Consider the following 26,767-nt stretch of genomic DNA (forward strand, 5'->3'; position numbering starts at 1 on the left):
CGAATCGAATGGTCAAACTTAGTCTACTTAGCTGTGTCCAGAGTCAGAAGAATATCTCAACTGCGAAGAATTGTCTTGGATGAATCAAACGCTGATAAAAACAATGAAAACAACAGCGATGGTGATGTAATAAGAAAAAAACTCGCCGGTTACAAACAGAGTGACAAAAGAAAATAATCGCGATTTTGATCTTGACGCTGATTTTATCAGTGTGCTGAAACAACAGCAGAATAATCACTGTGCGAGCTGTAATTGTGTAATGCTATGGCAGTATTCAAATAAAAATTCAAGACAATTTACCGTAGATAGAAAAGAAAACAGTCGCGGTCATACACGTGATAATGTCATGTTGACCTGTCTTGAGTGTAATCGACGTCGGGGTGCCAGCGCTAGTTAAGTCACTTCAGTGATTTTGGCGGCAATTGTGTGTCCTCGGGAATTACCTGAAGTTGTTCACGTGTGAATCCGCGTTGAGGAGCAGTTGAATCTAATCTATAGATTGCTGGTCTGCCAGTGGATCTTGTCACGGTGGATATCTTATGTGTGGTAACACTCCAAATGGGATCAGTCGCTCTTCGTTTACCACCTTCAAGTTCACCTGGTTCGTATAAATATCTAACTGTAACATTACCCAGTATCGGCTGTGCTGAAGAATCACGTCGTACGGGTATATTTCTTTTCGTGATCGCGATGGCAGGTTTCATGTTGGTGGTTCGGGTAATTTCATTATTTAGTGCAGTTATCACGCTTGGTAATCTTGCAACCCATTCGCGCGATCTCGTATCCTGAATAAATTCTTTCGCGTATTGATATCCAAATAATCTTTCGGCGAGTGTTCGATTAAATCTCTCAACGATTGCCTGATCACGATGAATTTCAGTGTGTCCTCGTCGTATGGTGACGTTATGTTGCTTCATCAACGATGATACTGCACCTTGAAATTCTTTGCCAGGATCAACTTGTAATAAATTTGGCCATCGCAGAGGTCCTCGCCGATAAATTCTTTCAAACGCAGAAGCAACCTCAGATGCTGTTTTAGTTGTTAGCGGTTCCGCATCTTTGTATCTACTGGCAACATCAACTATGGTTAACGCGCACTTGTATGTGCGTTTTCGGATAATATCATGTGGTAGAAATAATATATCAGCTTGATGAACCTCATTTGGTACACTAACATCGAAATGCGCGAAGTGAATTTGTTTAGGGCGCTGTAGATAAATTTGCCATATTGCCTGTCGGGATAACCAATTTTTGGCAGTAACTTTTGTAACTTTTGCTGCACTGGCAAGTTTACTAATTGCTGCGTTACCTCTCCAGTATCCGCTTGGGGAATAATAAATCGACTCCATTGGAAATGCTTGCATTTCTATTAATTACCCAGCGCCTAATACAAGTTTAGATTTCATTGCGGATTTTACTAACCAGGATGCTAACCTCTCCTTGAAAGATTTATCAGGGATGGCATTTAACGCGTGAATTAATTTCACGTCCGCGAGATGGCGCTGTTGCAAATCCTTGCTTCGGTAAGCTACATCATGAGCATGACACGCCTTATCAATAGCGTTTATCGGATACTCACCTGGTTTGGGTTGATCCTGAGCATCAAGTCTGATATCAAGTCGGGTTCCAGGACCACAGTAATTATATCCTGGAAAATGTTTTTCTCCTGGGTATTTAGCCCACGGTGTTCCTGGTAATTTTCCTAACTTGGCTGCGATGTCACCTCCGTTTTTTTTTTTTAATAAATCTAAATTTTTTTATACCGCATCGTTCACACTTGCCCGTGAGCGCTTGTCGATTATTTTTTGTTGTAATTGTTGTTGTATCCCCAGTTGGGGTATGTGCTCGGCATTTCACACAATATAAATTCATATTTATTTTATGATATATCTAATGGAGATCACTGACTTTTCTGCGACAAAGCGAGGAGAGCCAATCAAACATAACTCAGTGCTACCAAATTCAATCCGAATGATTATTATAGGTCCATCTGGGTCGGGTAAGACGCAGTTGTTACTTAATTTAATAATGAAGTGGATGAAGTGGAATAAATTATATTTGATAGCCCCGTCAGTGGACGATCAGCGATGTTATCAAGTGCTAAAAGATTTTAACGAAAGTGCAAAATCGATAAACGACGAAGATGTTATTAATTTTATAACTGATATCAATGAAGCACCGAGCATCGATGATATCGATGGGAGTATTGATAATTTAGTCGTGTATGACGACATCATGTTGGACAAACAAACAAATCCTGCCAGGATATTTTCCCGCGGTAGGCACAAAAACGTTGATGTGATTTATGTAACTCAACGGTATACACAAATTCCGAAAGTGATCAGAGATAACTGTAACGTTCTTGCGGTGTTTAACGGAGTTGACGCACACACGTTACAAAATATTCATCGAACTTGGTGCGGCGGTGACATGGACTTTAATAAATTCAGAAATTTCTTTAGTCATGCTCAACGAAAACCACACGGTTTTGTGACGATAAATTTACATGATCCTCGGACACGATACCGAGTTGGGTTGGATACAATTTTTAAATAGAAATCCTAAAATATTTACATAGCTAGCAGCAGAGAGACTGAGCCACCAAGTGTTTCGTCGACCAAACCCCAGTCAAGAAACATTTTTATAGTGAGTTATTTTTCATGAAATAACTCATCTAGTCATCAGAGAAGAGTTATTTATCATAGTTTTCTGAATAGAGGGTTTATTTTGTGAAATAAGACCTTCTATCAGAAATGTTTTCGATAGGGGTTCTGTTGAAACGAAATAGTTGGTGGGCTCAGTCTCTCTGCTGCTAGTATTAAGATACATCATTCGTGTATTCAATTATGAGGGGCTATTACACTTCATGCATTTATAGTTTGAAAGTTACCAGGTCGAGAATTGCTATGAATTTCTTCACCAGAGGTCGCTCTCGTGAACGGACCGCGTTATTTTTAAACAAGGAGGCTGCTTCTCGTTGCTGTGAAATTCAAGAGATGAAGTCTAAATACTCGCCATATGAAATGGAACTTTCATCACAAACAGTTACATACAATGTGTGAATTAGGGATTCTCAACATATGATATAATGTAAAACGTCGACGTCGACGTCGACATAGGAAATAGAACTGTCAACCACTACTAAATAATTCAAGATATAAAATCTAAAGTCTCGATCTCTAAAATGGAACTTTAAGGATATGTAATTTGATTAAACACGTGATGTTGGATTTCTCTCGTACGACATCCAAATTTCAACTGCAACTTTCTTATTAGACCAGCTTTTGTCCGCTACGGTGAATCATAGATTGGCGTTATTTGCTTTACATTAATGAATTGTGTTTACGTTTTCTGGGTGAATTACTGCTTTAGTTTTAATCTCGACTCTTTCATCCTTCCAGTCTGTATTCAGTGTCGCTGACCTTGCCGATGTGAAAGTAAACTTGCACTGTATCGGGTAACTGACGATAAGGGGTTGGAGCCTAGCTTTACTCGGACTTCCAAAACCTGCAAGTTACAGAGCTGTTGTTAGGCGCCATCCCTAATCTATTCCCAATTAAGCGACATTAAAAGTCATCTAAACATCAAAGGTAATTTCAGTGGCCCATAATGCTGTTTTGATTATATAATGTTGAAAATTGACTTGTTCTAACGAAAAAGAACTTAAAAGGACATTTCGTGACGAAACGTAACGTGTTTCGGATATATCTTTCTCAAAAAAAAGATTCTATTCCTTTGAATATTTTTTATATTAGTATATATTAGTATAGTTGGTGGTAATTAGAACTTCATTATGTGTGATATTATTTAGTACACGTAATTGTATGACTTTTGTCTTATTGATGCACGGATATGAACTCGATTTAACCAAATATTATAATATTCCTTGTAAACGGGTATGATTTAATGTTAATTTTAACTATATTGTCTCTGACTTTAGAACACGCATCTCAAAACCGAAATGTAAGAATTTAGTTTTCTTTAAATCTTAACAATTTTAATATTGTGCTTTGATATTTAAAATTAACGCTAAAAGTAAAAGTACATAATTTGATCAAGTTATTTTATTAAATATCTAAAAGCCATTATATTTTCTCTTCATTTTCTCTGTTTAGTTCCTCTGTCTGTCTGTCTGTCTGTCTGCCTGTCTCTCTTAAATCTGCAGGCAATTATTTCAAGGCTGATGTTATGCAGGAACCGTTTGCTGAACTGTGGTATCGTCTGCTTGATCCTCCCCACCCCAACACACACACACACACACACACACACACACACACACACACACACACTGTACTTAGTGTTGCTGACCTTAATCAGGTGAAAAGAACACTTGCAGTGTTTCAGTAACTATGGAAAAAGGTAGATCTTGTCTGTGTTCTAACTTCAAAACACATGGAAATTCCAAAACACATGGAAATTCCAAAAACATGGAAGTTAGGGTACGAACATTTAGGCTACTCCACCTGAATTATTCTGGTCTTTGTGTTTTAAAACGGCGTGATCATTAAACAAAATTTCACCTGCCCATAATAAAAACAATTTTGATGCCAAAACACATTATATTCTGTACCTAAAAAGACTACACTCGCGATAGGTCCTGTCTCGCACTCAGATCACACTTACATTCTAGTACTAATATTAGTACCCTTACTCCTGCCTCGTGGACAGAGTACTAACATGAGCATATACTTGTTAATTAAGCATGCCGAGTGTGATTCACACCCGGCGCTCTTTTAGCCTTATAATAACATATTCCTTGCGTATAATCCAATAAATTGAGTAGTCCTCTTATTTAATACCGGAAGTATCGAAAATCATTGTAGAAATAGTTGTAAAATCTCGTTTACCTTTTTTAGCCGATATTTTTGTTTAGATCGTCTGCCATATTATTTCAAAATAATGATTAAATCCGTTCTCAACCTCGTTTGTTTGTGTGCCATATAAGGACATTGACGCCTTATTTGGAAATGTAAACAAATCGTAGTAAAAATTTGGCGCCGTTTGGGTCAGAAATTCTGCACATTAAAAGTAAATACGGATTTATCGGCAACTTTGAAATTCCACTAAGAAGCGATTATTCGCCACTTGATTGATAATGATATTGCGTAGAATATCCAAATATGGTCTGTCAAGTATTACGTAGAAAAGGGGTCACGGCGAGAGTCTCGCGTTATCTGTCATGGCGGACAGGATGAGGTTAGAGTAACCATGCCAATTTCTTTTATCTTGTAAGGGCTTAAAAAATTCAAAATAAGCCAAACTTATTTCACAACATGATTATACTTATGTAGTGGATTTCTACACTGTTTGTTTTTCTGACTTTAGTTATGATTTTGTTTTGCTCCATTACATGATATTGGATCTATTCGTAGCCTCAACCACAACAAATCAAGTTGAGGCTACGACATCGTAGCTAACTTACATTCATACCATGTTCACATTCAAACCTTGCTCACAATCAGAACACACTCGTAATGACACCCAGACCTAGCTCACACGCAGACCTTGATCACACTCATACTTTACTCACACTCAGATTTTACTCACACTCAAGCCTTAATTACACTCAGACCATGCTCACATTCAAATCACAAACACACTCAGAGCTTTCTTACACTCAGACCTTACTCAATCTCAAATCTTACTTACACTCAGTCCATGCTCACATTCAGATTGAACTCACGCACAGACTATACTCTCTAACGCCTTACTCACACACAAATCTTACTTTACACTCAGACCATGCTCACATTCAAAGCACACACTCTGACCATACTAGCACTAAGGACATACTCACGCCCAGACAATACTCACACTAAAATATTATTCACACACAGACCTTACTCACACTCTGACGATACTCACACTCAGACCATGCTCACATTCAGATCACCACTCAGACCATGCTCACATTCAGACAATACTCACACCAAAGCATTATTCACACACAGACCTTACTCACACTCTGACCATACTCACACTCAGATCACACTCACACTCAGACTAATTTTCGATTAGATAGTTATAACGTGAGAAAAGTAAATTATATTACGTAAACTAATAAACGTAAACAAACGTAAGTCATTATTATCCGAGTTTGATTATGATTCACTAAATTTGGTGTTCGTGATCAGTAGGCAAGTTATCACTGAGTTAATATAGCCGTGGAACACATCCTTGTGAACATTAATGGTTGTTTTGAAGGATTCTGCTTTGTGTCGGTTGCTGTTGTTATAGGTCTTTCTAGCAATGCTACTTGGAAACAGTACCGGATTAAGGCCTTCAAGGGTCCTAAGCACTGAAGATATTATGGTTCCCCCCCACCTCCTACTAAATGTGAAACTAAAAAAATTAAAAGCTAAAAATGTGGGGAAATACCAGTGTTGCCATAATTCCAAATCACAATATTAGTACATGAGGACAAAAATGGGCAGATATAATTATTCATTCAATTTTATCATCAACAATTTATTTGAATCTTTTTTCTGGTGCCTTAAGGATGTGCTTAGTTGTGCTTAACGGGTAATCTGGCACTGCTTGTAAAGTATACATAAGGAACAAATTGTAATCAATCAAGAAGCTTTAGGTTGATCTGTGCCCTTACATTTTATTCTTATTTCCTTTTGACTGATTTCAAAACACATGTAGGTCCTATTCAATCAGTTTTACCAGCTTAAGATATCTTTCTCTTCAATAACATGTATTTTATAATATACGTTTTCTGTTGTAAACTTTTAAGAAGATGTCAATTAAGTTATTTGCTACACCATATTCCAGTGGGTTTGACGGGTGACTTTGTCTTTAAGAGTGTGAAGTCTATTTGGGTTATAGGCCTATACGTGATAATTTGAGACCTTATTCATAGGTGATCTAAAGTCGGAAAATAATTCCAGTATGTTCACTTGTACTGAACGGATCAATATCAATAATGATGTATATCACACATTTCTGATTCAACAAAATCAAGCATGGGCAGTTTATTTCCTTCACGTTTACCGGTTGGTATTTCAACATTTTGTTTCAGGAATGTTTCCTCAGTTGCTAAAGAAATTGAATGGGCGTATATATATATATATATATATATATATATATATATATATATATATATATATATATATATATATATATATATATATATATATATATATTGTACAATTTTTATATAACTAATTGTAGCTTAATTTTCGTGCGTAATGTTGCCAATTTTCAGATCATTAAATAGTGTCTTTCTTTCAACGGAAGCTAGAAGGCTTCGAGAACTATGAGTGGCAGGTATATACGGTATATATTTTTGAGACCAACGGTTTGTCCTTCCTATATATTGAAATCAGCACTACACTGACTTCGTCCCCATAGGGAATAGCAGCTTGTATCCAAGCTGCCATCTTTATCTCATTCTTTAATGATGCGTAGTTACGGCCGGGATTAAGGCCTTGGGGGCTCGGGAAACGTAAGATGGGGGACCCTGATATATATATTAATACATCTTAAATGCAGTCCTTAAAGTGTCCTTTATTTGTGTATAATTATTAAGGCTATATTACGCTAAGTATTAGACGGTTTAGACCTATATGTGACTTATTTAAGCATATGTAATTTATCCACGGCAACCAAACGGGCTCCATGACTGCGGGAGGCGGGGGTGGGGGTGGGCGGAGCCGGGGCACGTGCCCATATATTCCAATTAATACGGCCCTGTACGCAGTAGCATTTGTGAAAATCCAAGCAGCCTCCTACCCGCAAAATGGTTGGTCTCTTAGCAGATGGCAAATAGACATAAATCGGATAGGTGTTGGGTTTTTCCTTGGGGCAAGACACGAGGAACCAGTAACAACAGAGGCTATTTCACGATATTTTCTTTTCAAAATAGGCTTTATTTTTATAAGACTTCATTTACTATTTACTGTCTATTCTGAGTCCAGATGTTTGATATAGCTTCGTTCGGTCTCGTCGATATTTTCATTTTTAATGTTGCGTCCACCTTGTGTATAGATAGAATAGTATACATTAGATAGACCATTTTTTTCTCCTGTGGTAGACAGGTAAAACAGTTTTGGTTTTGTTAGTTTAATGACATAATACAGTATGGGCTATATCATGTGAAGTAAATGAGAACTAAGTGATTCTCCCAAGGAAACACAGAGACAGCCAACCCATACTGGTTTCGGTCGGTATCGAAACTGCTACCCTTAGAATAACACTGCGATAAGTCCGTTTTTGTTTATGAATACTTTTTTAAAATCTCATTCCCATGGTTCTTATTTGTAAATGTTACATGTATTATGTAATTATGTAATTTGTTCCAGTATTATGCATTATATAATTATGTAATTTGTTCCAGTGTCCTACATTATCGCAATAAAGACATTCCACTCTCTAAGTTCATTTTCTCTACTCGATATTTGCTTTTTTGTACTCGATGTCTCGCCTTTTTCAACTTGATACTCGCATCTCTCTACTCGATACTCGCTTTATTCAACTCCATACTCGCATCTCTCTACACGATACTCGCATTTCTCTAATCGATACTCGCTTTATTCAACACGATATTCGCATCTCTCTACACGACTCTCGCAACTCTCTACTCGATACTGTTATGTATATTTAATTAAATTATTTGTTTGTAAGTTTAATTTTTTTATTTCATTACATGTTATTGTAATGTAACATTGTATGCTGGACTTGACCTTGTCCAAATCTGAGTTCATTTCTGCTTGACCTGATTGACTTTTTTATTTCATTTATGTCAACAACTAATACATGACTAAATTATTCTCTACGTGTATGAGCTTAATATCAGGATTATTATCCAGGTAAACAAGGAGGAGTAAATAAGTTGATTTGGGTCGGGCTTTAGAGAATCCAAGGTGAATTTTACAGGTTAATCTGTTGTAAATAAACAAGGCTCATTAGATCATTCTAGAAGGGTTTTTTGTCCGTTAGGTAATTTTTTTTTAAATAGAAAATGCTAATTGTGACCTGAGGTCAAGTAGAGAACTATACAATCTTGTGACTGAGGATTTTACCAGTCGTGCTTTAACATCTAGCACCTTCAAGCTATATTATGTTGTGACCAGTTTAGCCTGAAGTTTCTTTTCTTCAAATTATTGAATTCAAATGATCATTTTCTCTGGAAATACAAAAGTGCTCTGATAAAATTCTTGGATAAAGACATTAACGGGAATTTATAATATATTGAAACCTGGAATTATATTACTGTAATTCAACAAGAGACTTTTGACACATCAGCACTCCATAAGCTATAACAGACACGTCATTGTCTTCAGTCTTGGATCTCTTCGGGACGTGTAGAGTTTTTTTCAAGACTTTAAATTACTAGGTATTGTGTCTGATCTAATTCTTGGATTATTTTGGGATTTAATTCACAATACCGTAAGTTCTTTTTTCTCGTTTTCACTTTGTATTCTAGAGAAATAAATTATTTGCTAAATATTACAAAGCTTGTTGTCTTTCACTCTTTACTGTTACTTAGTTTCAGAGCATAGACTTGTAACAATACTCTCTTTATTCAAAACGATACTCGCATTTCTCAACTCGATACTCGCTTTTTTAACTCGATACTGACTTTTCTCTACTCGATACTCACCATTGCGAACATAATTCTTGCTTTTCTTTGCTCTGAAATCTCTCCTTTTTGAAGTCGGTTCTCAGTTTTTTAACTCAGTTCTCGCTTTTCAACTTGATACTCTATTTAACAGTTCGATAGTCACTACATACCATAGAGGACAAAAATGTATGGACGTCTCTGGAGTGAGACAGAACAAAATTTGGATTTTCCGAAACTTGTTTAAAACTTTGAATTTTTTAGAGAGGAGACTGACCTCCAAACTGGCTGTCATACTGTATCTCAGCTTTTTATATCAATGTAGTTTGCTTGAAAAATTAGTCATTCCTTCCCTATAATCCGAAGTGGAATCAGCATTTTTTATTGTGTGCAGTTTTAGTTTGGGTGGATTTATTTATTTAAATTATTCACTGGAATTACAAAGTGCTCATTAAAATGTATAGGACTCATTTATTAATTTCGAATTATACTGAATTCAGTCAATGAAATTTTGGATTATGTTATTGTGGTAAATCAAAAGTCTGTTAACAAATCGCCACATTCCAGGCAACTGGCACAACAGCACATTCGAAAATGCAGGCATATCAGCACATTCAATATTGGAATTATTTGGAACTTCATAGAAATTCAATAGGAACTCTATACATTCTAACTTGCGGTAGAACTTCAAGGACTATTTGTCATTTAATTCACAATACTATGAGTTCTTTCTAAATTTTCACTTTGTATTCTAGGGAAATAAATTATTTGCTTTGCCACATATCGCACTTAGCTTTACAGTTCCATTCAAGGTTCATCAAAACACGAGGCACAAGTTGATATAGGAACATGTATTTTTTTAGCTCTCCACTCTATACTAATTTGCAACTAATTATTCACATTCTTATATATCCCGAGTTTTTTTCACCACTGATGTTGGATACTAGATTTTGTCTAAATCAGTCTTCCCTGGTGTTGTAAAACCATAAGACACAGGCAAAAACCATTGCCAAACACGTGATAACTTCTTTCTTTTATTTGTGGATCAAGAGAAGTTCATTTTTTACATATAAGGATTGATTCCCTGTGCGACACCCTTTGACAGAACAGGGCCGTGTTTATAAAGGAGAAGTACGGGCCAAACCGTGTACTCGAGGTGAGATCCGGCCTTTGTGTGTGAGCCATATAGATCACGGTTAAAGGGTTCATAGAACTGACCACGAACTCTGTCAGGCACCCACTCCATAGCGATAGGAGGTTCAAGAACACACATCCACCAGCAGACTTCCATGCACCTCTCAGCATATGCTATGGTACGCAGGCATTCTGTCACAATATTACGTGGAAGGATTGTCGGATACTTTGTTTGAAGGAAGTCCTGAAATAAAACCAAAATATAGTAAAACACACTATTTCGTAGTAGGTACATATATTTTAATGGACAAAACTATGTGCAGACATATAATCATAGAGTTAAATTTTATAATATAATGTTAACACACCAAACTCAAAGAGCAAGAAAAAACGCAACCGTCGAGTTATACATAAGATCAGTCATAAATGACCGCGTTAGACTATGAACTGGTTTTAACATAAAATAACAGATGTCGCTCGCTATGGTTCATCGATTTCTAGATCAATATAAAATATCTTCCAGCATCGGCAACAAGTAATAGGCATGTACAGTTTTGCAAAGACAACGGTTTTGCTGTTTTATTTGTTTGTCTTGTCTATGTTTTTTATTTGCCTTTGAAACAGACTCATTGAGAGTCGAAAGCGCTTAAGCTAGTTAGTTACTAGTTTTGCACTGTTCTTAGTCAGTTTATTACAGTTATCTTAATCAATCCCTGACAAACGTGATCCCTTGCTGGATCCAGTGCTCTTGACAGAACTGTTATTCGCCATGTTTTTTATTCTTTACACACACACACACACACACACACATATATATATATATATATATATATATATATATATATATATATATATATATATATATATATATATATATATATATATGTGTGTGTGTGTGTGTGTGTGTGTGTGTGTGTGTGTGTGTGTGTGTGTGTTCTTGAAGTTCCTTCCATATATAACCCCAAACGCCCGATACTTTCCCAAAAATCACTGAATTTTTTCCCAAGATTATTTATCTGAAATGAAGTTGGTGCAGTCATCTGCATTTTGCACCATCTTTAGTTTCGTTAATAAATTAGTAATTTTAATTCCTCTTATTTTTTTTTTGGTTTTTCGTCTCCTGTCCCTTTACATATAAACTGTTATTATACATTCTCTCAAAGTTGGTGTCATTTCGTTGTGCAGCATTATATTATTGTAGACATATTCTAAAATAATTGATTGTTGGAACGAAAGGTAAAAGCCAGACGTAAGCCCTTATGACCCTGGAGATTTCCCCTTGTGTAGTTACTAAAATGCATTCTGTATTTCATTGTGTGTGATAGTTTTTCACATCTGGTCATATAGTTTTGAGAAATATTTAAGAAATTAATACTGCTACACTAATTTTCAATCTCCTCGTGTTTGATATATTGTTTGGCGCGTAAATCTTCAAAACTTAGAAACCTCATTCATGATATATTTCTGCTCATTTAGTACAACCCTTATACTTCTAATGATTTCATACCCCTGATATTATCCTTTTTTTAAATTCCTGTTTCCAATAGATTCCCCTTGTTTTGTTGTATAATTCGAACTGTTTCCTTCTCTAATTTGTATCCCTCGTAGTTTACATTCTCGTAGTAATCATATTCTGTTTTTCCTGCAACTTTTTCTTTTTCTACATATTCATCATTAGGACTTTAAGACACCAAAATTCACGTCCTATCCTTTGTATGTGTTTCAATGTTCAATATCTTTCGTATTTCTTTGAATTCATTTTTTAGGCCCTCACATTCTTCTAAAACTTTTGAACATTGTTCAGCAGTTCGATTTTTTTTTTATTTGTCATATTCCAGTATTGAGTTAATCAATTTCCTTGTCACTTGTCTCCATTTTAATGTGTATAAATACGGCGCTATGATCTGAAATACCCGCATGTATAATGTCGCATTTACTTGCGTATATTAATCCCGAATTTGATATATGCCATTTAACAATCCCACTGCCTTGATCATTATATTTATATGTATAGTCTTCCTTTTCTGGGAAGTTTTCCCTACATACGTCTGTAAGTTTGTTTTCCTTTATATAGTTATAAATTCAATGCTATTGTAATTTGTCATTTCCGTTAAACCGTCTGCTTCTATCGTTTGGTTTTTTGAAACAGTTGATGTCGCATCCAATAACTAATTGTTGAGAATTTTTTGAGCTATTCCATTAAATTGTATATAATTTTTTTTGTATTTTTTTCTTAAATTTAATTTGACGGAATATATATATTTAGTAGCCTCCGTCCGTTTATTCTATATGAATCGTCCTTCGAATGAACTTTTCGTCAGCTAGTTAGATTGACTATTGTAGTTTTAAAGCATTTTGTTTAGGTATACTGCTACTCCCGATCTTTCGGACGTTTTAAAATTGTTAATAAAATACTGTCGCTTCTAGTCTTCTTCCAGTTGTTTTACTTCGTTAGCATCTATATTATGAGTCTTGCAGGTGTATCACACACATCGTATCGTTTTGCTCTTTCCCTTCGCTTATTTATTTTTCCTTTAATTTCATTTACATTTAAGGATATCGCACGGACGTTGTGTCATTCCATGGTAACCTTGAAATAGTAATGTGATGGTCTAAATAATCATTGTTTAATTTTTAATGTCGTTAAATATATTTAGTTAGAGTTACTTAAGTCATAGTTTGCTTGATGTTGTCTTTTATCTTTGTATTCTCTGTATGTTCTTATTTGTTGGCTAGTCTCAGTAAGAACGGTTCTGGCGGCCTTGGACGGCCTTTCTTAATTATTTTTGCCTATTAGAGGGGGTCGTTTGTTGGTCTGCCTCGACGGCTGATTCCTCACTCGATGGCCAATTAATTTTGGTTTCCCCGCTTTTGGGGGATTCGTATTTGTTACCTGTCTAATAAGCTGGTTTGGCTGCAATGGTAGTGACCATGTCTTGGGACGTTTGATTTACTTCCTGTATTTCTTGGAATTCTACGCCCATTGCTCTATCAGATTGTATTCTCTGTGTCTCCAATGTTGCCTTATCGGCGTAGTTTATATTTTCCCCACTACAACTTTTAGTTGTTGGTCTTTTTGACAGTCCTTCGGAAGATGTCCTGTTTATCAGCATTTTGTATATGGGTCCCTTGAACTAAGTTTTGCACAGGAAGCCCATAGACCCATAGTGCAAAAGAAGGTTGGCAATTTGATGGCTTTTATGTGGTAAAGGTGATTATTATCACTCCTGTACGTATAGATATATAGTCCCTGAAGGTTCTCATTCATGTTTTCATTTTGTTCAGTAATTGACTTGAGGGAATTTCTAAGGTAACCCTGCATCTCTCTGAGATTTTTTTCTATTTCCCTCTCAGTTGGTGTGGCCTCCATAACCCTTACTTTTTTCCTTAATTTAAATTATTCATCTTTGGAGGACTGAGTTACTCCATTTACATAGAGGAAATATCTACCATTTCCTTAATTTTGCAGGGCAGCCGTACTCGCCTTTCTCTCAGTGACTGAAGAACCTCTGCAGGCCTTGGGCGCGTCTCCCTCATTTATCTCAGAACAGTCTAGAAGTTGACATCCCGACCTTCTATGTGCTAGGAGCATTATATCTGTTCCTTCATGTCTGATAGTTGTTGTAAAGTAATCATCACGTTTTGCATCCATTGAATATTGTTGAGTGCTTGTGTGTGTTATGTTTAAGTAAGGACTATCTCCTAATAATGAAAACTATGTGTGGTTAGTAGTGTTTACGAACAATTTTAAACTAATTATAAACACTATGAAAACAAGGAAGCAGTTATACTCAATTATTCTTTTGAGTTACATAAAGCAGTTCACTAATAAGCAACGAACAAATGTAGCTAACTATGACTGCGTACATTGCACCTGATGATTTTGTGTTCACCTTGGGTAAGCGAAAATCATCATTTAGATATATACATAAGTGAACCCTAGAGAATACATACATGCTTCAAAATGAAAAGTTTGGAGCGCCAAAATGATAAAGTATTGTAAGAGAAAATATGAAAGTTGCAGTGAAATGATGATAAACACAAATGAAAAATTGAAGAAGAAAATAAAGCAGTGTGCATCAACAGAGACTGAAATATGGCATTAACCTCTCTCCCGGCACGGGAGTCCATGGTAAGTTACTATATGGAAAGGCTTTCCAGTCTTTCTTTTGTAATCCTATATGAGTGGTTGATGAGATAATATGATTTTGAAATGATATAATACAAATTAGGAATTTGAATGGGCCAAACAGTGGACTCTTTTTAAAAAGTAAATTGATATTCAAATACCCATCTATATAGTCCAAACTTTAGTTAACTGGTATGGCCAATAATTGTACTATGTGCGTTGGGGAAACGTAATATCCAGCTCTTTCCAAGCAACCAGTGGGGTGAAGCAGGGAGGTGTTCTTTCCCTTTTGTTATTTAATATGTACATAGAGGAGTTAAAACGTAAGCTCAGTCAGTGTCACGTGGGGTTACATCTGCTATCAAATGTGTCATTTCTTAACAATGTTTGTTTTGCTGATGATATGTCATTGGTAAGTCCTTCTGTTGCAGGTTTCAGGAAATTATTAAAGATATGTGAACAATACGCATTAGAGAATGATATCATCTATAATACACAAAAATCGGTATGCATGGCTTTTCACTCAACTTCTTACAAATCAACATCTCCTCCCCACCGTACATCTTAACGGCCGTGCTCTCGCGCATGTCGCCAGTTGCACGTAGTTGGATCACATTTTAAAATCCAGTTGGTCAGATAAAGAAGATATGACAAAACATTACCGATTTTTGTGTACTCGAACAAAGATACTTACTTTAGGAATTGTTCATTGAATATCAAAATTAGATTATTCATCTCTTATTGCCGCACGATGTTTTGTGATCCTCTGTGGACAAACTTTCGTGAATACAATAAAAGAAAAATAGTTATTGGTTATAATAATAATATTTGCTTTCTATTAAGCCTTCCAAAATGGAACATTGCCTGAAACATGAATTCAGACCAAAACATTGATGGATTTTATTATTGTGATATATCAAAAGACTGTTAGCACATCATCACAATCCAGACCATTGTTACATTAGCACTTTCGAGTCTTCAGGAACATTAACACATTCAATATTGGAATTTATCTAGCTTGCCACTGGAATTTAATTGGAACTTCATATTTTAATTTGTGATAAAACTTTTAGCACTATTTGGTATTTGGTTCACAATCCTGTAAGTTCTTTCCAATTTTTCACTTTGATTTCTAGGTAAATAAATTAGTATATATTCCTGCTCAATAACTCACCTCGCGAGCATACGGAAGCATTAGCGTGGCCTTGATGAATCTTTGTTCAATCTGGCTATTCCTATGTGCCTGGAACTCTGTGGTATTGGCCCCATACAAGCCGCTTTTCTAAAAAATGGTTATAAAACGTTAAAAAATTAATACGAAGATTTTGCTTCGCTAAATTGAATATATGCAAAATGACTGAAGTTTGGCCTCTTGTTTTTTTTTAACAGTTTTATGACACTGCCTCTATTAAACTTTGTCTAAATTTAATCAGAAATTTCATTGAAATCATTGTACAGTTAACATTTTGACTCCAAGAGATCGCATTAAAACATCACCCCTATCTCACATCATTAGTTTTAAATGGTATACTATCAGGTTCAGATAATTTCAATTCGGTAGTTTGAAGGAAAGTAATTATGACGGAGTGACGGATATGAGAACGGACGGATGAATTGAACGACATTCACTGGGGCAACATAATATCCTGCTTTTTGTACAAAAAAATTAAACTATGGTGAAAATAATATTAGATGTGACCTTTATGTTTGGATTCTTTAAAAGCATTTATTTAAAAAGGAAATTTGCTTCTATTCAGTAACGTACTATGTACAATCTGACAGTCGACCGATCTGTATCAGATAATGATAATTCGATACATCTTCGGTGGTAATGATCTTTAAAAAAGAAAAGAGATCAAAGTTACAAAAATTGAGATAAGGAAACAAATTTCATATTTATGTTGCAAAACATGAAAGTTTGAAGAGAATAGTATGAACACGTGTAAAAAAGTATACTTGTGTTTTACCCATAATGTGTCTTCCTGTGACTTCCGGTTCTGTGCTAGATTCAGTTTTACAGCAGCTCGACAGTGTTCATACGCTTTCTAAAATGAAAATTCACTGGAAGGTTATCGTTCAAAAAATTCATATCATGAAAATGTATTAAAACAATATGGTACATGCAAAACGAAGGTGAAATGCATATACTCTCCACAAGAATACTATTACAGACTGATAAATTGGAACGATGTTACTGAAATATACTACTCAGGGATTGATTGATTGATTGGTTGATTGATTGATTGATTGATTGATGTTCTTACAGATAATAAAACACTGAAATTCTAGATAATTAAACTTTTCAAGGCTCCAGATGATTCTTCCTTTAATATCTGAAGAGGTCTCATAATCAATACATAATTAAAACGCGTTGACCGTTTTATCCAATTAAGAGTTTCTACCTTCTGTGTTATAACATAAAGTTTCACTTTTCTATTAGGTAGGTTTTGCGCCTACATCAAACAAATTTCGGCAAATATTGAAAGCAGTGAAAATAATAAAGTACCGTAACAATCTGCAACAAACAGAATACAGTGTTTCGCTCTTTCATGCCACGTGTCGTCAGCTCCTCATATGCATGTGCATATTCTCTCAAGTAAAGGTCTAAGAACCCCTCTGCCAGTTTGGAAGGGCGCAGGTGGTTGTAGAAGCCCGACACATGAAGCTTGCCGTCCCTCAGTAATACACTAGTTTCTAGACTTCGTCTGAAGAAAAGATGAAAATCGTGTTGTTCAAAGTTGCTTTGAACAGTTAGATGAGACGAAATTTTGTTGGATTTTAAAGAAACCTTTCGGAATGCCTTCAATGTTTTATCGGATGAACAGATCTGGAAAAATGAAGTGAGCAAGTTACTAATAATAGAACTGTACTCTCTACAGCTCCTTCTCATACTTATGATTGTACACTTCCGTCACATACATATGAATGTACAACTCTCTCTCTCTCATATATAAGATTGTACACCTCTCTCATACATAATTGTACACCTATGTCTAATATATATGATTGTACACTTCCGTCACATACATATGACTGTACATCTCCCTCTCATATGTATGATTGTACATTTCTCTCTCATACATGATTGTACACCTCTGCCTCATACATATGTGTACACTTCCGTCACATACATATGATTGTTCTCCCCTCTCTCTCTCTCATATGTATGATTGTATACATCTGTCTCATACATATGATTGTACACATCATTCTCATGCATTTGATTGGATATCTCTGTCTCATACATATGATTGTACATTTCCGTCACATACATATGACTGTACACCTCTCTCTCTCTCATATGTATGATTGTATACATCTGTCTCATACATATGATTGTACACATCTTTCTCATGCATTTGATTTTATATCTCTATCTTATTCATTTGATTGTACATCTCTCTCATACACATGATTGTACACCTCTGTCTCATACATTTGATTGTACATCTCTGTCTCATACACATGATTGTACACCTCTGCCTCATAGATATTATTGTACACCTAATAACATAACTTTACTCCCTACAGCTCCTTCTGATACTTATGATTGTACACATCTGTCTCAAAAACATATGATTGTACAACTCTGTCTCAAAAACATATGATTGTACAACTCTGTCTCAAAAACATATGATTGTACAACTCTGTCTCAAAAACATATGATTGTACACATCTGTCTCAAAAACATATGATTGTACAACTCAGTCTTAAAATATAAATGTAGAGTCTAACCCAAGGATTAAATATGGTCTATCACTTGAATTGCAAAATTTAGTTTACTACAGCAACTCAAATCATCGGTCCAGTCTAATAAAAATCAGATATGGACAGTGGAGATCTCATTTGAATCAAATTGATTATCGATCCCATTTATCTGGACTTCCCCCTTTCCAAATATACACCTTTCGATCATATTAAGATTAAATTTCCACAGTCATATATCAGGGGTCATCCTCTGGTAACCTTACACTAAGCAAATCAAGCTGATTCAAGGTTTTAAAAGTCAATCTAGCTCTGAAGCCTGTATTGCAAGTTCACAGGATCTGATTCAAGGGGTAGCACTCCATCGTCCCCGAGTATTATCGTCACTCATTAGCTTTAATCCTCTTACTCGTACAGTGGGTAACCTAATGGCGGATGGTGTAACGAGAATGCCACCCCTTCCCCCTTTCAGATTTTTTTGTTGAGTGAGTATTTAGTCTACTTGCAACCACTAAATGTAACCTATGGTTCTTGTACGTAACATATGTTACAATTATTCTGCAAAATCAGACGGTACTATTTGTTCAGAGATCTCGAAAATATTATTGGATATTCCAAATTGCAAGGACGGGCACGTTAATGAAAACGATCAAGCACGTGTACGTGTAACTTTTCAGCCCCCCTCCCATCTGCAAATTTTATCTATAGTTTGTTTTATTTACATATGAAAAAAAAGCGCAGAAAGAAGCAAACAAATTAATCTAATTTGTTCAGACTTCAGATAATTTATTTTTATGTCTGACTTTTGTTGTGTAATGCATAAAGTATGCCAACATTCTCTAAGCAAAAATAAAATATGTAGTTTTAATAAGGTAGATACTCTGAACCTTACTATTGTGACTGGTCTGGTGGCTTTCAACGCCATTTTTCAGCACATGGTCGGTTACACATGTCGGCCAATCATTTTCATTTGAAGCAGTTTCAATTATACTTGAGTCTTCATTTTGATTTGATTTTCTCTTCACTCATACATGCATATATGTGGAAAAATATGTCCTTATGTTTTCAAGTGTAATATAAGATTTCCCATAAGGCTTGATTGTGTGATTGTGTGCATCTAGAGAAGTTAAACCTGTAGCTAGAAAAACAAGCACTTTATACTTTTTATACATGCAGGAAGAATTTGTTGTTGTTGTTGTGGGGTTTAACGCCATTTTGCAGCACATGACAGGCTATACATGGCGGCCAGTATTAATGGTGGAGGAAGAACCAGAGAAAACCCCGGAAAGAACCACCGACCCACGAGAAGCTACTGGCAAGCTTTCTCACATACCCACATTGGCTGAATATTAGACTCGAACCGCCGCAGACAGAGGTGAGATGGCAGTGATCCGTAACGAAGAGCGCTTTAGACCACTCGGCCACTCGGGGCCCCCATGCAGGAAGAAAACTATATATATATATATATATATATATATATATATATATATATATATATATATATATAGATACACACACACAACACACACACACACACACACACACACACACACGCTGTTTATGTTCACCCATTTTTTGACTGGTTCCTCGTTTTTAAATATAAGTCCTTATCCCGCTATGATGCTTTGCTGGATCGAACTTGTTATGTCGTCAGTAAGGGTCCAAATACATTACAAAGTGTAAACAATGTAATTTACTGTAACATATTAGGACCTAGTGAGTTGAATTTAAGGAACGAGCGGTGGGGGGGGGGGTGATCTGATAGCAATTTTAATATGCTATTCTTCAATTCAGGAGCACGCTTGGTAAAAAATTAAAAGGGCAAAAATGTATTTTCCTGTGTGTATGTGATTTGGAATTTTAACATAGCTTTAACAAAGTTTTCAGTCATATCGCTACGATGTCTGCAGTGTGGCAGTTTATAGTGATGTCTAGCACTGGGCCATCATGCCACAGACATGTAGCATGATGTCACACCCAGTCACATTATCCTGACACCAGGCCGACCAGTCCTAACACTAATCTCTTAATGCTGAGCGTCTAGCTAGGCAGCTGCTAGTATTATTTTTCATAAGTCTTTTGGTATGATTCGGCCGGGATTCGAACCCACGACTTCTCGCATCCGAGGCGGACGCTTTAACCACTATGCCATCGGAGCGGTGTATTTTCCTACGTAAATTCCGGATATAATTGATGTCGTAATATAGAAAACGATATATGTTAGCACGATATATAATACGAATTGGGTAATACGTTTCGTAACTTAACTCATTATTTAAGCTGTCGTGGTCGTCAGAACGTAACTCGCCATGGCTGGATGTCAAATCACCACGTGATATTGTCATTAGATGTCTGATGTCGGATTTGAATCAAATTGAACATCACATAAAACCGTTAATTTACTGTAACCACTTATCCCTTTGTATACAGATCACATCACATTTGTATCGTTACACACATTTTAGCAGATGGATTCACTGTGATTCAGTCTAAGAAAATCAGGACATATCGTACTTATATGCATTATATCCATTTGAATACAAGTCGCTGTCGCGGATATTCGGACCATGTCGATTCAAAGTGTCCTTTTTCCGAGCATGGTTATCCCCTCCATTGATAAAGTTAGGTCGAACATCTTCAGGGGCAGGCAGCCAGGGTAGAACCTCGTATTGACTCTCACTAATAATAAAAATAATAGAAATAATAATAATAATAGCATTATGCGCGGTTTATCGTGTGCAAACATGTGCCGGAGCAAGGATTTAGAGGCGGCTTCAAAATCTTTCCTGCCTGCCCTGTAAATATATGGTCTGTATTCCTACATGAACAAATAACAAATATACAGTAATATTCCAAATGCCTATTAAAATAAAGATCAGGTTGCTTGAACACAGAGAAAGTTTTACTAAAACACCACGTGCAGGTCAACATTTACGTACTGTGAAAAGTCAACATTTATGTACAATCAAAGTCAACAGAACTCATGAGTCAAATTAGTTGAAAAGGAATGTATGTGTTTTACCACATGGCTAGTTTGAGCCGCGCGCGCGCGCGTGTGTGTGTGTGTGTGTGTGTTGCCTATGGATATACATGCTCGTCTTTAAAACATTATTTTATTGCAGTTGATACGACACTGAAAGGAGATGTCAATAGTTTGATTTCATTATGCTAAACTTGTGACTTAAATTCGTGTTTTTGGATTTATTGTAAATAAATTGCAAGGAGAAATTTAATACAAATCATGAGGCTTTTTGTTCTTCCGTATATGTTGGTAGTGTTTGCCCTTAATATTTACACGCAGAAAGTTTTGTTGTTTTTTTTAATTCTAAGAACTCTTGGCACGGATTTTTTTAAATATCACAATTACGTACTCATATGATGGTGCCTTGGGTTTGATTTCTCGGACATGCTTCTCTGGAGTGATCAGTTTTTCTGTATCAGGTTTTGTAACCGGAAGTGGATTTCTCTGCCTGTTCCTTTCCGCCTCAATCTGGTTATGACTCACCTCTTCGGCTCCTGTGACTGCAACTCTGGTTGAAGGCTTTTTATTTGGCTCTGGTCTTTCAAATTCCGTCTTTATTGGCGACTGTACTCTTTCTTCAATTTCAGTACGTGGTATGGATCGAGGACGGAGCGTAGGTTGTACATGTTGTGGAAGAGGTGTGGAATAAACAGGCTGGATGGAAGATTTTGCGGGCGGCGGTGCCCAGTAGCCGGGGCTGGTCTCTTCGTTTGGAATAACGGCAGGTTTTCGCTGAATAAAAACAAGAGTGACGTTTATAGTCTCGTTTAATCATACAAGTTGAATTAACGTGAGATCTTTGACAAACGATAGTTTGGTAAAAGGTATATAGTAATCAGTACAACATAAAAACGATGCGTTTCAAGCACGTGGTAAAATCGCCGATTGGTTCACAGAATAGTCAGCATTATCAATAAAACGTAGATTACGTTGGCGCACCATTTCTTTTACGGTTTTAACCGACCGCAACCAGTATCAATAAGAAATAAGTTTTCTCTTTGACACAAAATCTTGAAAATATCCAGTGCATGTATGTATGTATATATATATATATATATATATATATATATATATATATATATATATATATATATATATATATATATATATATTCAGCAAATGTGAATTGCGGAAAATACGAAAATACACCCGTTTCATAAGATAAATATGTTTCCTTTAATTAACAATCATCTAATATTAAACACGTACTGTACTCATAAAAAAAATTAACAGTGGAGATTAAATATACATGACAGTATTAGCAAGAAATAAAATGTTAGGATTCGAACTGACCTACAAACAGGCCTGGCCCTAGAATGTGCAAGGCCCAAGGCAGCAAGCGATGAGCGGGAACCCAAGCACACAAAAAAATTGCATTGCGGCGTTGATTTCCTGAAAGCGCGGGCACAAGGTGGTTGCCTCATTCGCCTTGCCATATGGTTGTGCCTGCCTATAAAATATCTTTTATTTTTTTAATGAGGTTTCTTTATGCACATTTTTGATGGAATTACTATTATAGGTTAAAAGAGATTCAACTGGTGAGTACACGTACTCATCTATTGACACTTAGCCGTGTCAATGAGTCCATAATATTACGTCCTCTTGTATCGCCCCAGCTTTTTTCTCGTGGGTGGGAGGTTAATGCATCTTCTGCTAATTGACTTGGTTGGTTATAACACAGTTCAGTACATATCATGGTCCTCTTTTTTAAAACACAAACAATCATGTTATAAGGGGTCACACTATATAGACTCCACTGAATAGATGGTAAATTGTTTGGAAAGGAGATAAAAAGAAAGAAGAAAATAAATTAGCAACACCTATCGGTAACTACCAATTGTATAGACCTTTACTAAACTCAGTCGGCGTAGAATGTGTGTGTGTGTGTGTGTGTGTGTGTCTGTGTGTGTGTGTATGATCTGAGTTTTAACGTAGCTTTAAATATTATCCAGTCATATTGCTACGAGCTCTGCACTGGGGCATCATGCCGCAGACATGTAGCAATATGTCCATCCAGTCACATTATTCAGACATCAGGCCGACCAGTACTGACACTAACGTGTTAGTGCTGAGCGCCAAGCGAGGCTGTTACTAGTACCATTTTTAAAAGTCTTTGGTATGACTCGGGCTGTATAGACTTGTTTGCAATAACCCCCCCCCCCCCAGCCCCCATGCAAATGATTTCTCTTGTTTTTTTGATGGTCTAAATACGATATTGGAAAAAACGTGATATTGCTGCGACTAAAACCAAAGAAAAATTTTCCTTCTCGTCGCCGTTAAAGTGGCCACTAATTATGTACTTGAATGTTATCATATCATAGCCTTAAAAAATGACATGAAGCCTGTGAACATGCATTCCGCTAGTAGATTTATTCGTTTCAAAAGACATGAAAAATACCAGTGTATTTTCAGTATCATTAATTAAAAAAAATATTAAACACACAGTTTTATGGTGACATTCTTATACGTTATGGTGTGATTTCATATGTATTTTATTAAGCCAAGCAGTTCCAGGTTCTGCAATCCAAATTTGAAAGGGAGAAAGAAAATACGGAAATGAGCCTACCTCATTGTCTTTTGGCTGTGGGTATGGTTTAATGGCTGGTGGCTTTTTCCTTGGTGGCAAAGACTCGTATTGTAACATAAATTTCTCATATTCTTGGCGCGCAGCTGTCAAATATTCCTTCGCAGCCTTGTACTGTTTTCGTCTCACCTTATCAATAAAGGATTTGAGGAATACAAATGAACGTTTTTCGTTGCTATAAATCTGGACCTCTTGAACTCTTTCATCAAAATCGTCCTTCACGAAGTCAGTAAACTCTCTTGGCATCCTGGCATAATCTCCAGCCCCTAAATACTCCATTAATCGATGTAAAGGTGTATCGATATCCTTAGCCGCCATTTTGGTCGGTTGTGATCAGTAAGGTTGCTTTGTTTTTGTCTCTAAAACAAGGTCTGACTGAAGTTACTTTTGAATGGTTATAGAAAAAAGTATAATTAAAAAAAGAAAGGCTGTTGAAACTGATGTCCGTGCGAGAATCAAGAGTTCGCGGTGAGTTACCTCCCCTGATAGGAGTATCCCACACTATGAGAACTGTAAGGAGCGAGTGAGAAAATCCTTAAATAAATTAGGAGGCAACTCGAAAAATAGCACCAAGTCTCTTCATGTGAGCACAAAACGAACTTACACAAAAATGAATTTTGTTCATATTCATTATAATAATAAAATTATACACATTTACCACATGCTTACTCTCTAAGACATTGAATGTGACAACGGATAATTTTGCTTTCACGCAAATGGCGAAATTTCCACTGTGATCTCGTTTTTGTGGCGGATTTGGCAGTTTTACGGATTTTTCAAGTCAGGTTGAAAGTAGAAAAATTACTTTACGCTGTACATACTTTTCTAAGCGCCTCTTGCAAAACAATATGTAAAATTTCGGGTATTGGTGGCTAGATTTGAATTAAATGTACATGTGATATTACCGTACATGTGTATCATATTATGTCCAATGTAAAGTAAATTATTTTTGGAAACGGTGAGGGGTGGGCGGGGGAGACTATTTGGACATTTTTATATTTAATAATTAATAATCGATTTTTAGAACATTATAATAGGTTTAAGAAACAAAAACAACAAAGCATTAAATGCGAAACAGTATGTGTTCCTCGTAACCGACAAATTTAACATCTAGGCCTAGTGTCGACTGGCGATTGCAACCATGCATCTTTGATATTATGAACACTGTATATAGATCCCAAGAAAAATCATAAACTACCGCTACGACGAACCAGATTACTGTAGATTACTTGGTACAAGTTCATTTTTAATGTTTACATCTAGTACAATATGTTTTTTTTTTCTCTCTCTCTCTCACTCCAGCTGTTCTCTTATTTTGTCCCTTATGCACGAGAGGGGAGAGGGGAATGGAACAAAAGAAAGGATTCAGATGAAATTGTGTACCATTTCAATTTCAGTTAGAAAAGAAGGACTATTAATACATTTTTCGTTATTTTTATGTCATTTATGATTCATGAATGATTGGAAATTCATCATTGATCTGTAGTCCTGCAGTTGAAAGAATGTTTATATATTGGTATTATTCTGCGGATCACAATTTCATATACTAATAGTATTGGTATATCAATTTGCTTTATACCAACACTTTAAATGCCATGTTATTTTTAATGTAAGTGGTATAAATAAATAAATGAATAAATAAATACAGTGTAATATTATACATACACACATACATTGATACATACATACATACATACATACATACATACATACATACATATACGTCCCTGTTTTAAAAAAAATAAACATTTGGATTTTAGATCCTTTATTGTATGTAGCAATAAATATTACATATACACGTTTATAAGTCAAGTACAACAGCTAACAAGATAGACCCTAATCTACCGTCGATAATACGCCAGCAAATCAGGGTCCATATTGTTTATTAAACTGATTACTTCTACCAAATGCATATAGCCAGATCCGCCTGCGCATTACGCGATAAAGGATCTTGGTTTGTGAAGTCTGGTGGCTGGACTAAACTTATAAGCAAGTAAAGATGGTAATAAGGTGATTGTTGTCCTCTTAAAATTTAATTTTATATTTTAAAAAAATTCAATACCAGTAAATCATTATGTGATCAGCAAAAAAAACCTATTTTTTTTTCAACAACGTAACCATTTCTGCATATATCAACGATTACTGCATGTATCAGCGAGAGGTTACTTACCCATTTCATTATGCGATGATCTACATTACTGCAGGCAAAATAACAAATCCATAATTACACTTTAAGGGGAACATGAAAGTGTATATAATGTGCCATAAATCGTCTTAGAACAAAAGAGCAAGAATGGTGTTCCAATACACAATAGCTTGTGTGTAACAACGAGGAATTCCATCCAACTCACCAGCTTTTACTTAAACAGTACGAAAACTGTTCTCAAAGTCAAGAAAGGTCTGAGCTAGGTAATTTGAAAGTGTACTAGTACAAAATGAGGAAACTTAATCAAGTTACATACTGCGAGCGCAAGTCATGATCATGGTTTGTGTTTGGTTGCGAACAATAATTGTCACGGCAAGGTACAAAAACCCTTTCGTATACAGCATTTTTTTTTCTTCTCTCCATTTAATACTTTTTAGCCATGTCTCAAGATATCCTATTACGCTTTGTTCTAGAATCAAAAG

The 26,767-nt window shown here is 35.9% G+C and overlaps 1 protein-coding gene across 3 annotated transcripts; it reads right to left on the reverse strand.

Moving 5' to 3' along the window:
* Positions 1-10,063: 10,063 nt before the first annotated feature.
* LOC149797752 (uncharacterized) lies at positions 10,064-26,512 on the reverse strand. 3 transcript variants are annotated; one of them, XM_089960474.1, is made up of 8 exons: positions 26,310-26,512; positions 24,122-24,268; positions 21,905-22,287; positions 21,048-21,212; positions 17,335-17,533; positions 16,796-16,873; positions 16,003-16,110; positions 10,064-10,943 (listed from the first exon to the last, which is right to left on the reverse strand). In XM_089960474.1, the coding sequence occupies exons 1-8, from the start codon at positions 26,316-26,318 to the stop codon at positions 10,629-10,631; spliced, it is 1,404 nt and encodes a 467-aa protein (XP_089816600.1). In that variant the 5' UTR covers positions 26,319-26,512; the 3' UTR covers positions 10,064-10,628. The 3 variants fall into 3 exon arrangements, with proteins under 3 accessions (XP_089816600.1, XP_089816599.1, XP_089816601.1); XM_089960473.1 differs by having other exon boundaries at positions 24,122-24,498; XM_089960475.1 differs by lacking the exon at positions 24,122-24,268.
* Between the last annotated feature and the right edge of the window lie 255 nt (positions 26,513-26,767).

Source organism: Sinohyriopsis cumingii, chromosome 6, assembly GCF_028554795.1.
Source record: "Sinohyriopsis cumingii isolate HCF-2022 chromosome 6, ASM2855479v2, whole genome shotgun sequence".
NCBI classification, from domain to species: Eukaryota; Metazoa; Mollusca; class Bivalvia; order Unionida; family Unionidae; genus Sinohyriopsis; species Sinohyriopsis cumingii.

What these genes read in the sequence shown, in the direction of transcription:
- LOC149797752 (XM_089960473.1), bottom strand. Translation starts at nt 24,457, where the DNA reads ATGGCGGCTAAGGATATCGATACACCTTTACATCGATTAATGGAGTAT. An exon ending in AATGGATATAATGCATATAA is followed by an intron (nt 17,534 to 21,047) that starts GTACGATATGTC and finishes TCTTTTCTTCAG; the next exon opens with ACGAAGTCTAGAAACTAGTG. An exon ending in GTTTGTTGCAGATTGTTACG is followed by an intron (nt 16,874 to 17,334) that starts GTACTTTATTAT and finishes TTTTCATTTTAG; the next exon opens with AAAGCGTATGAACACTGTCG.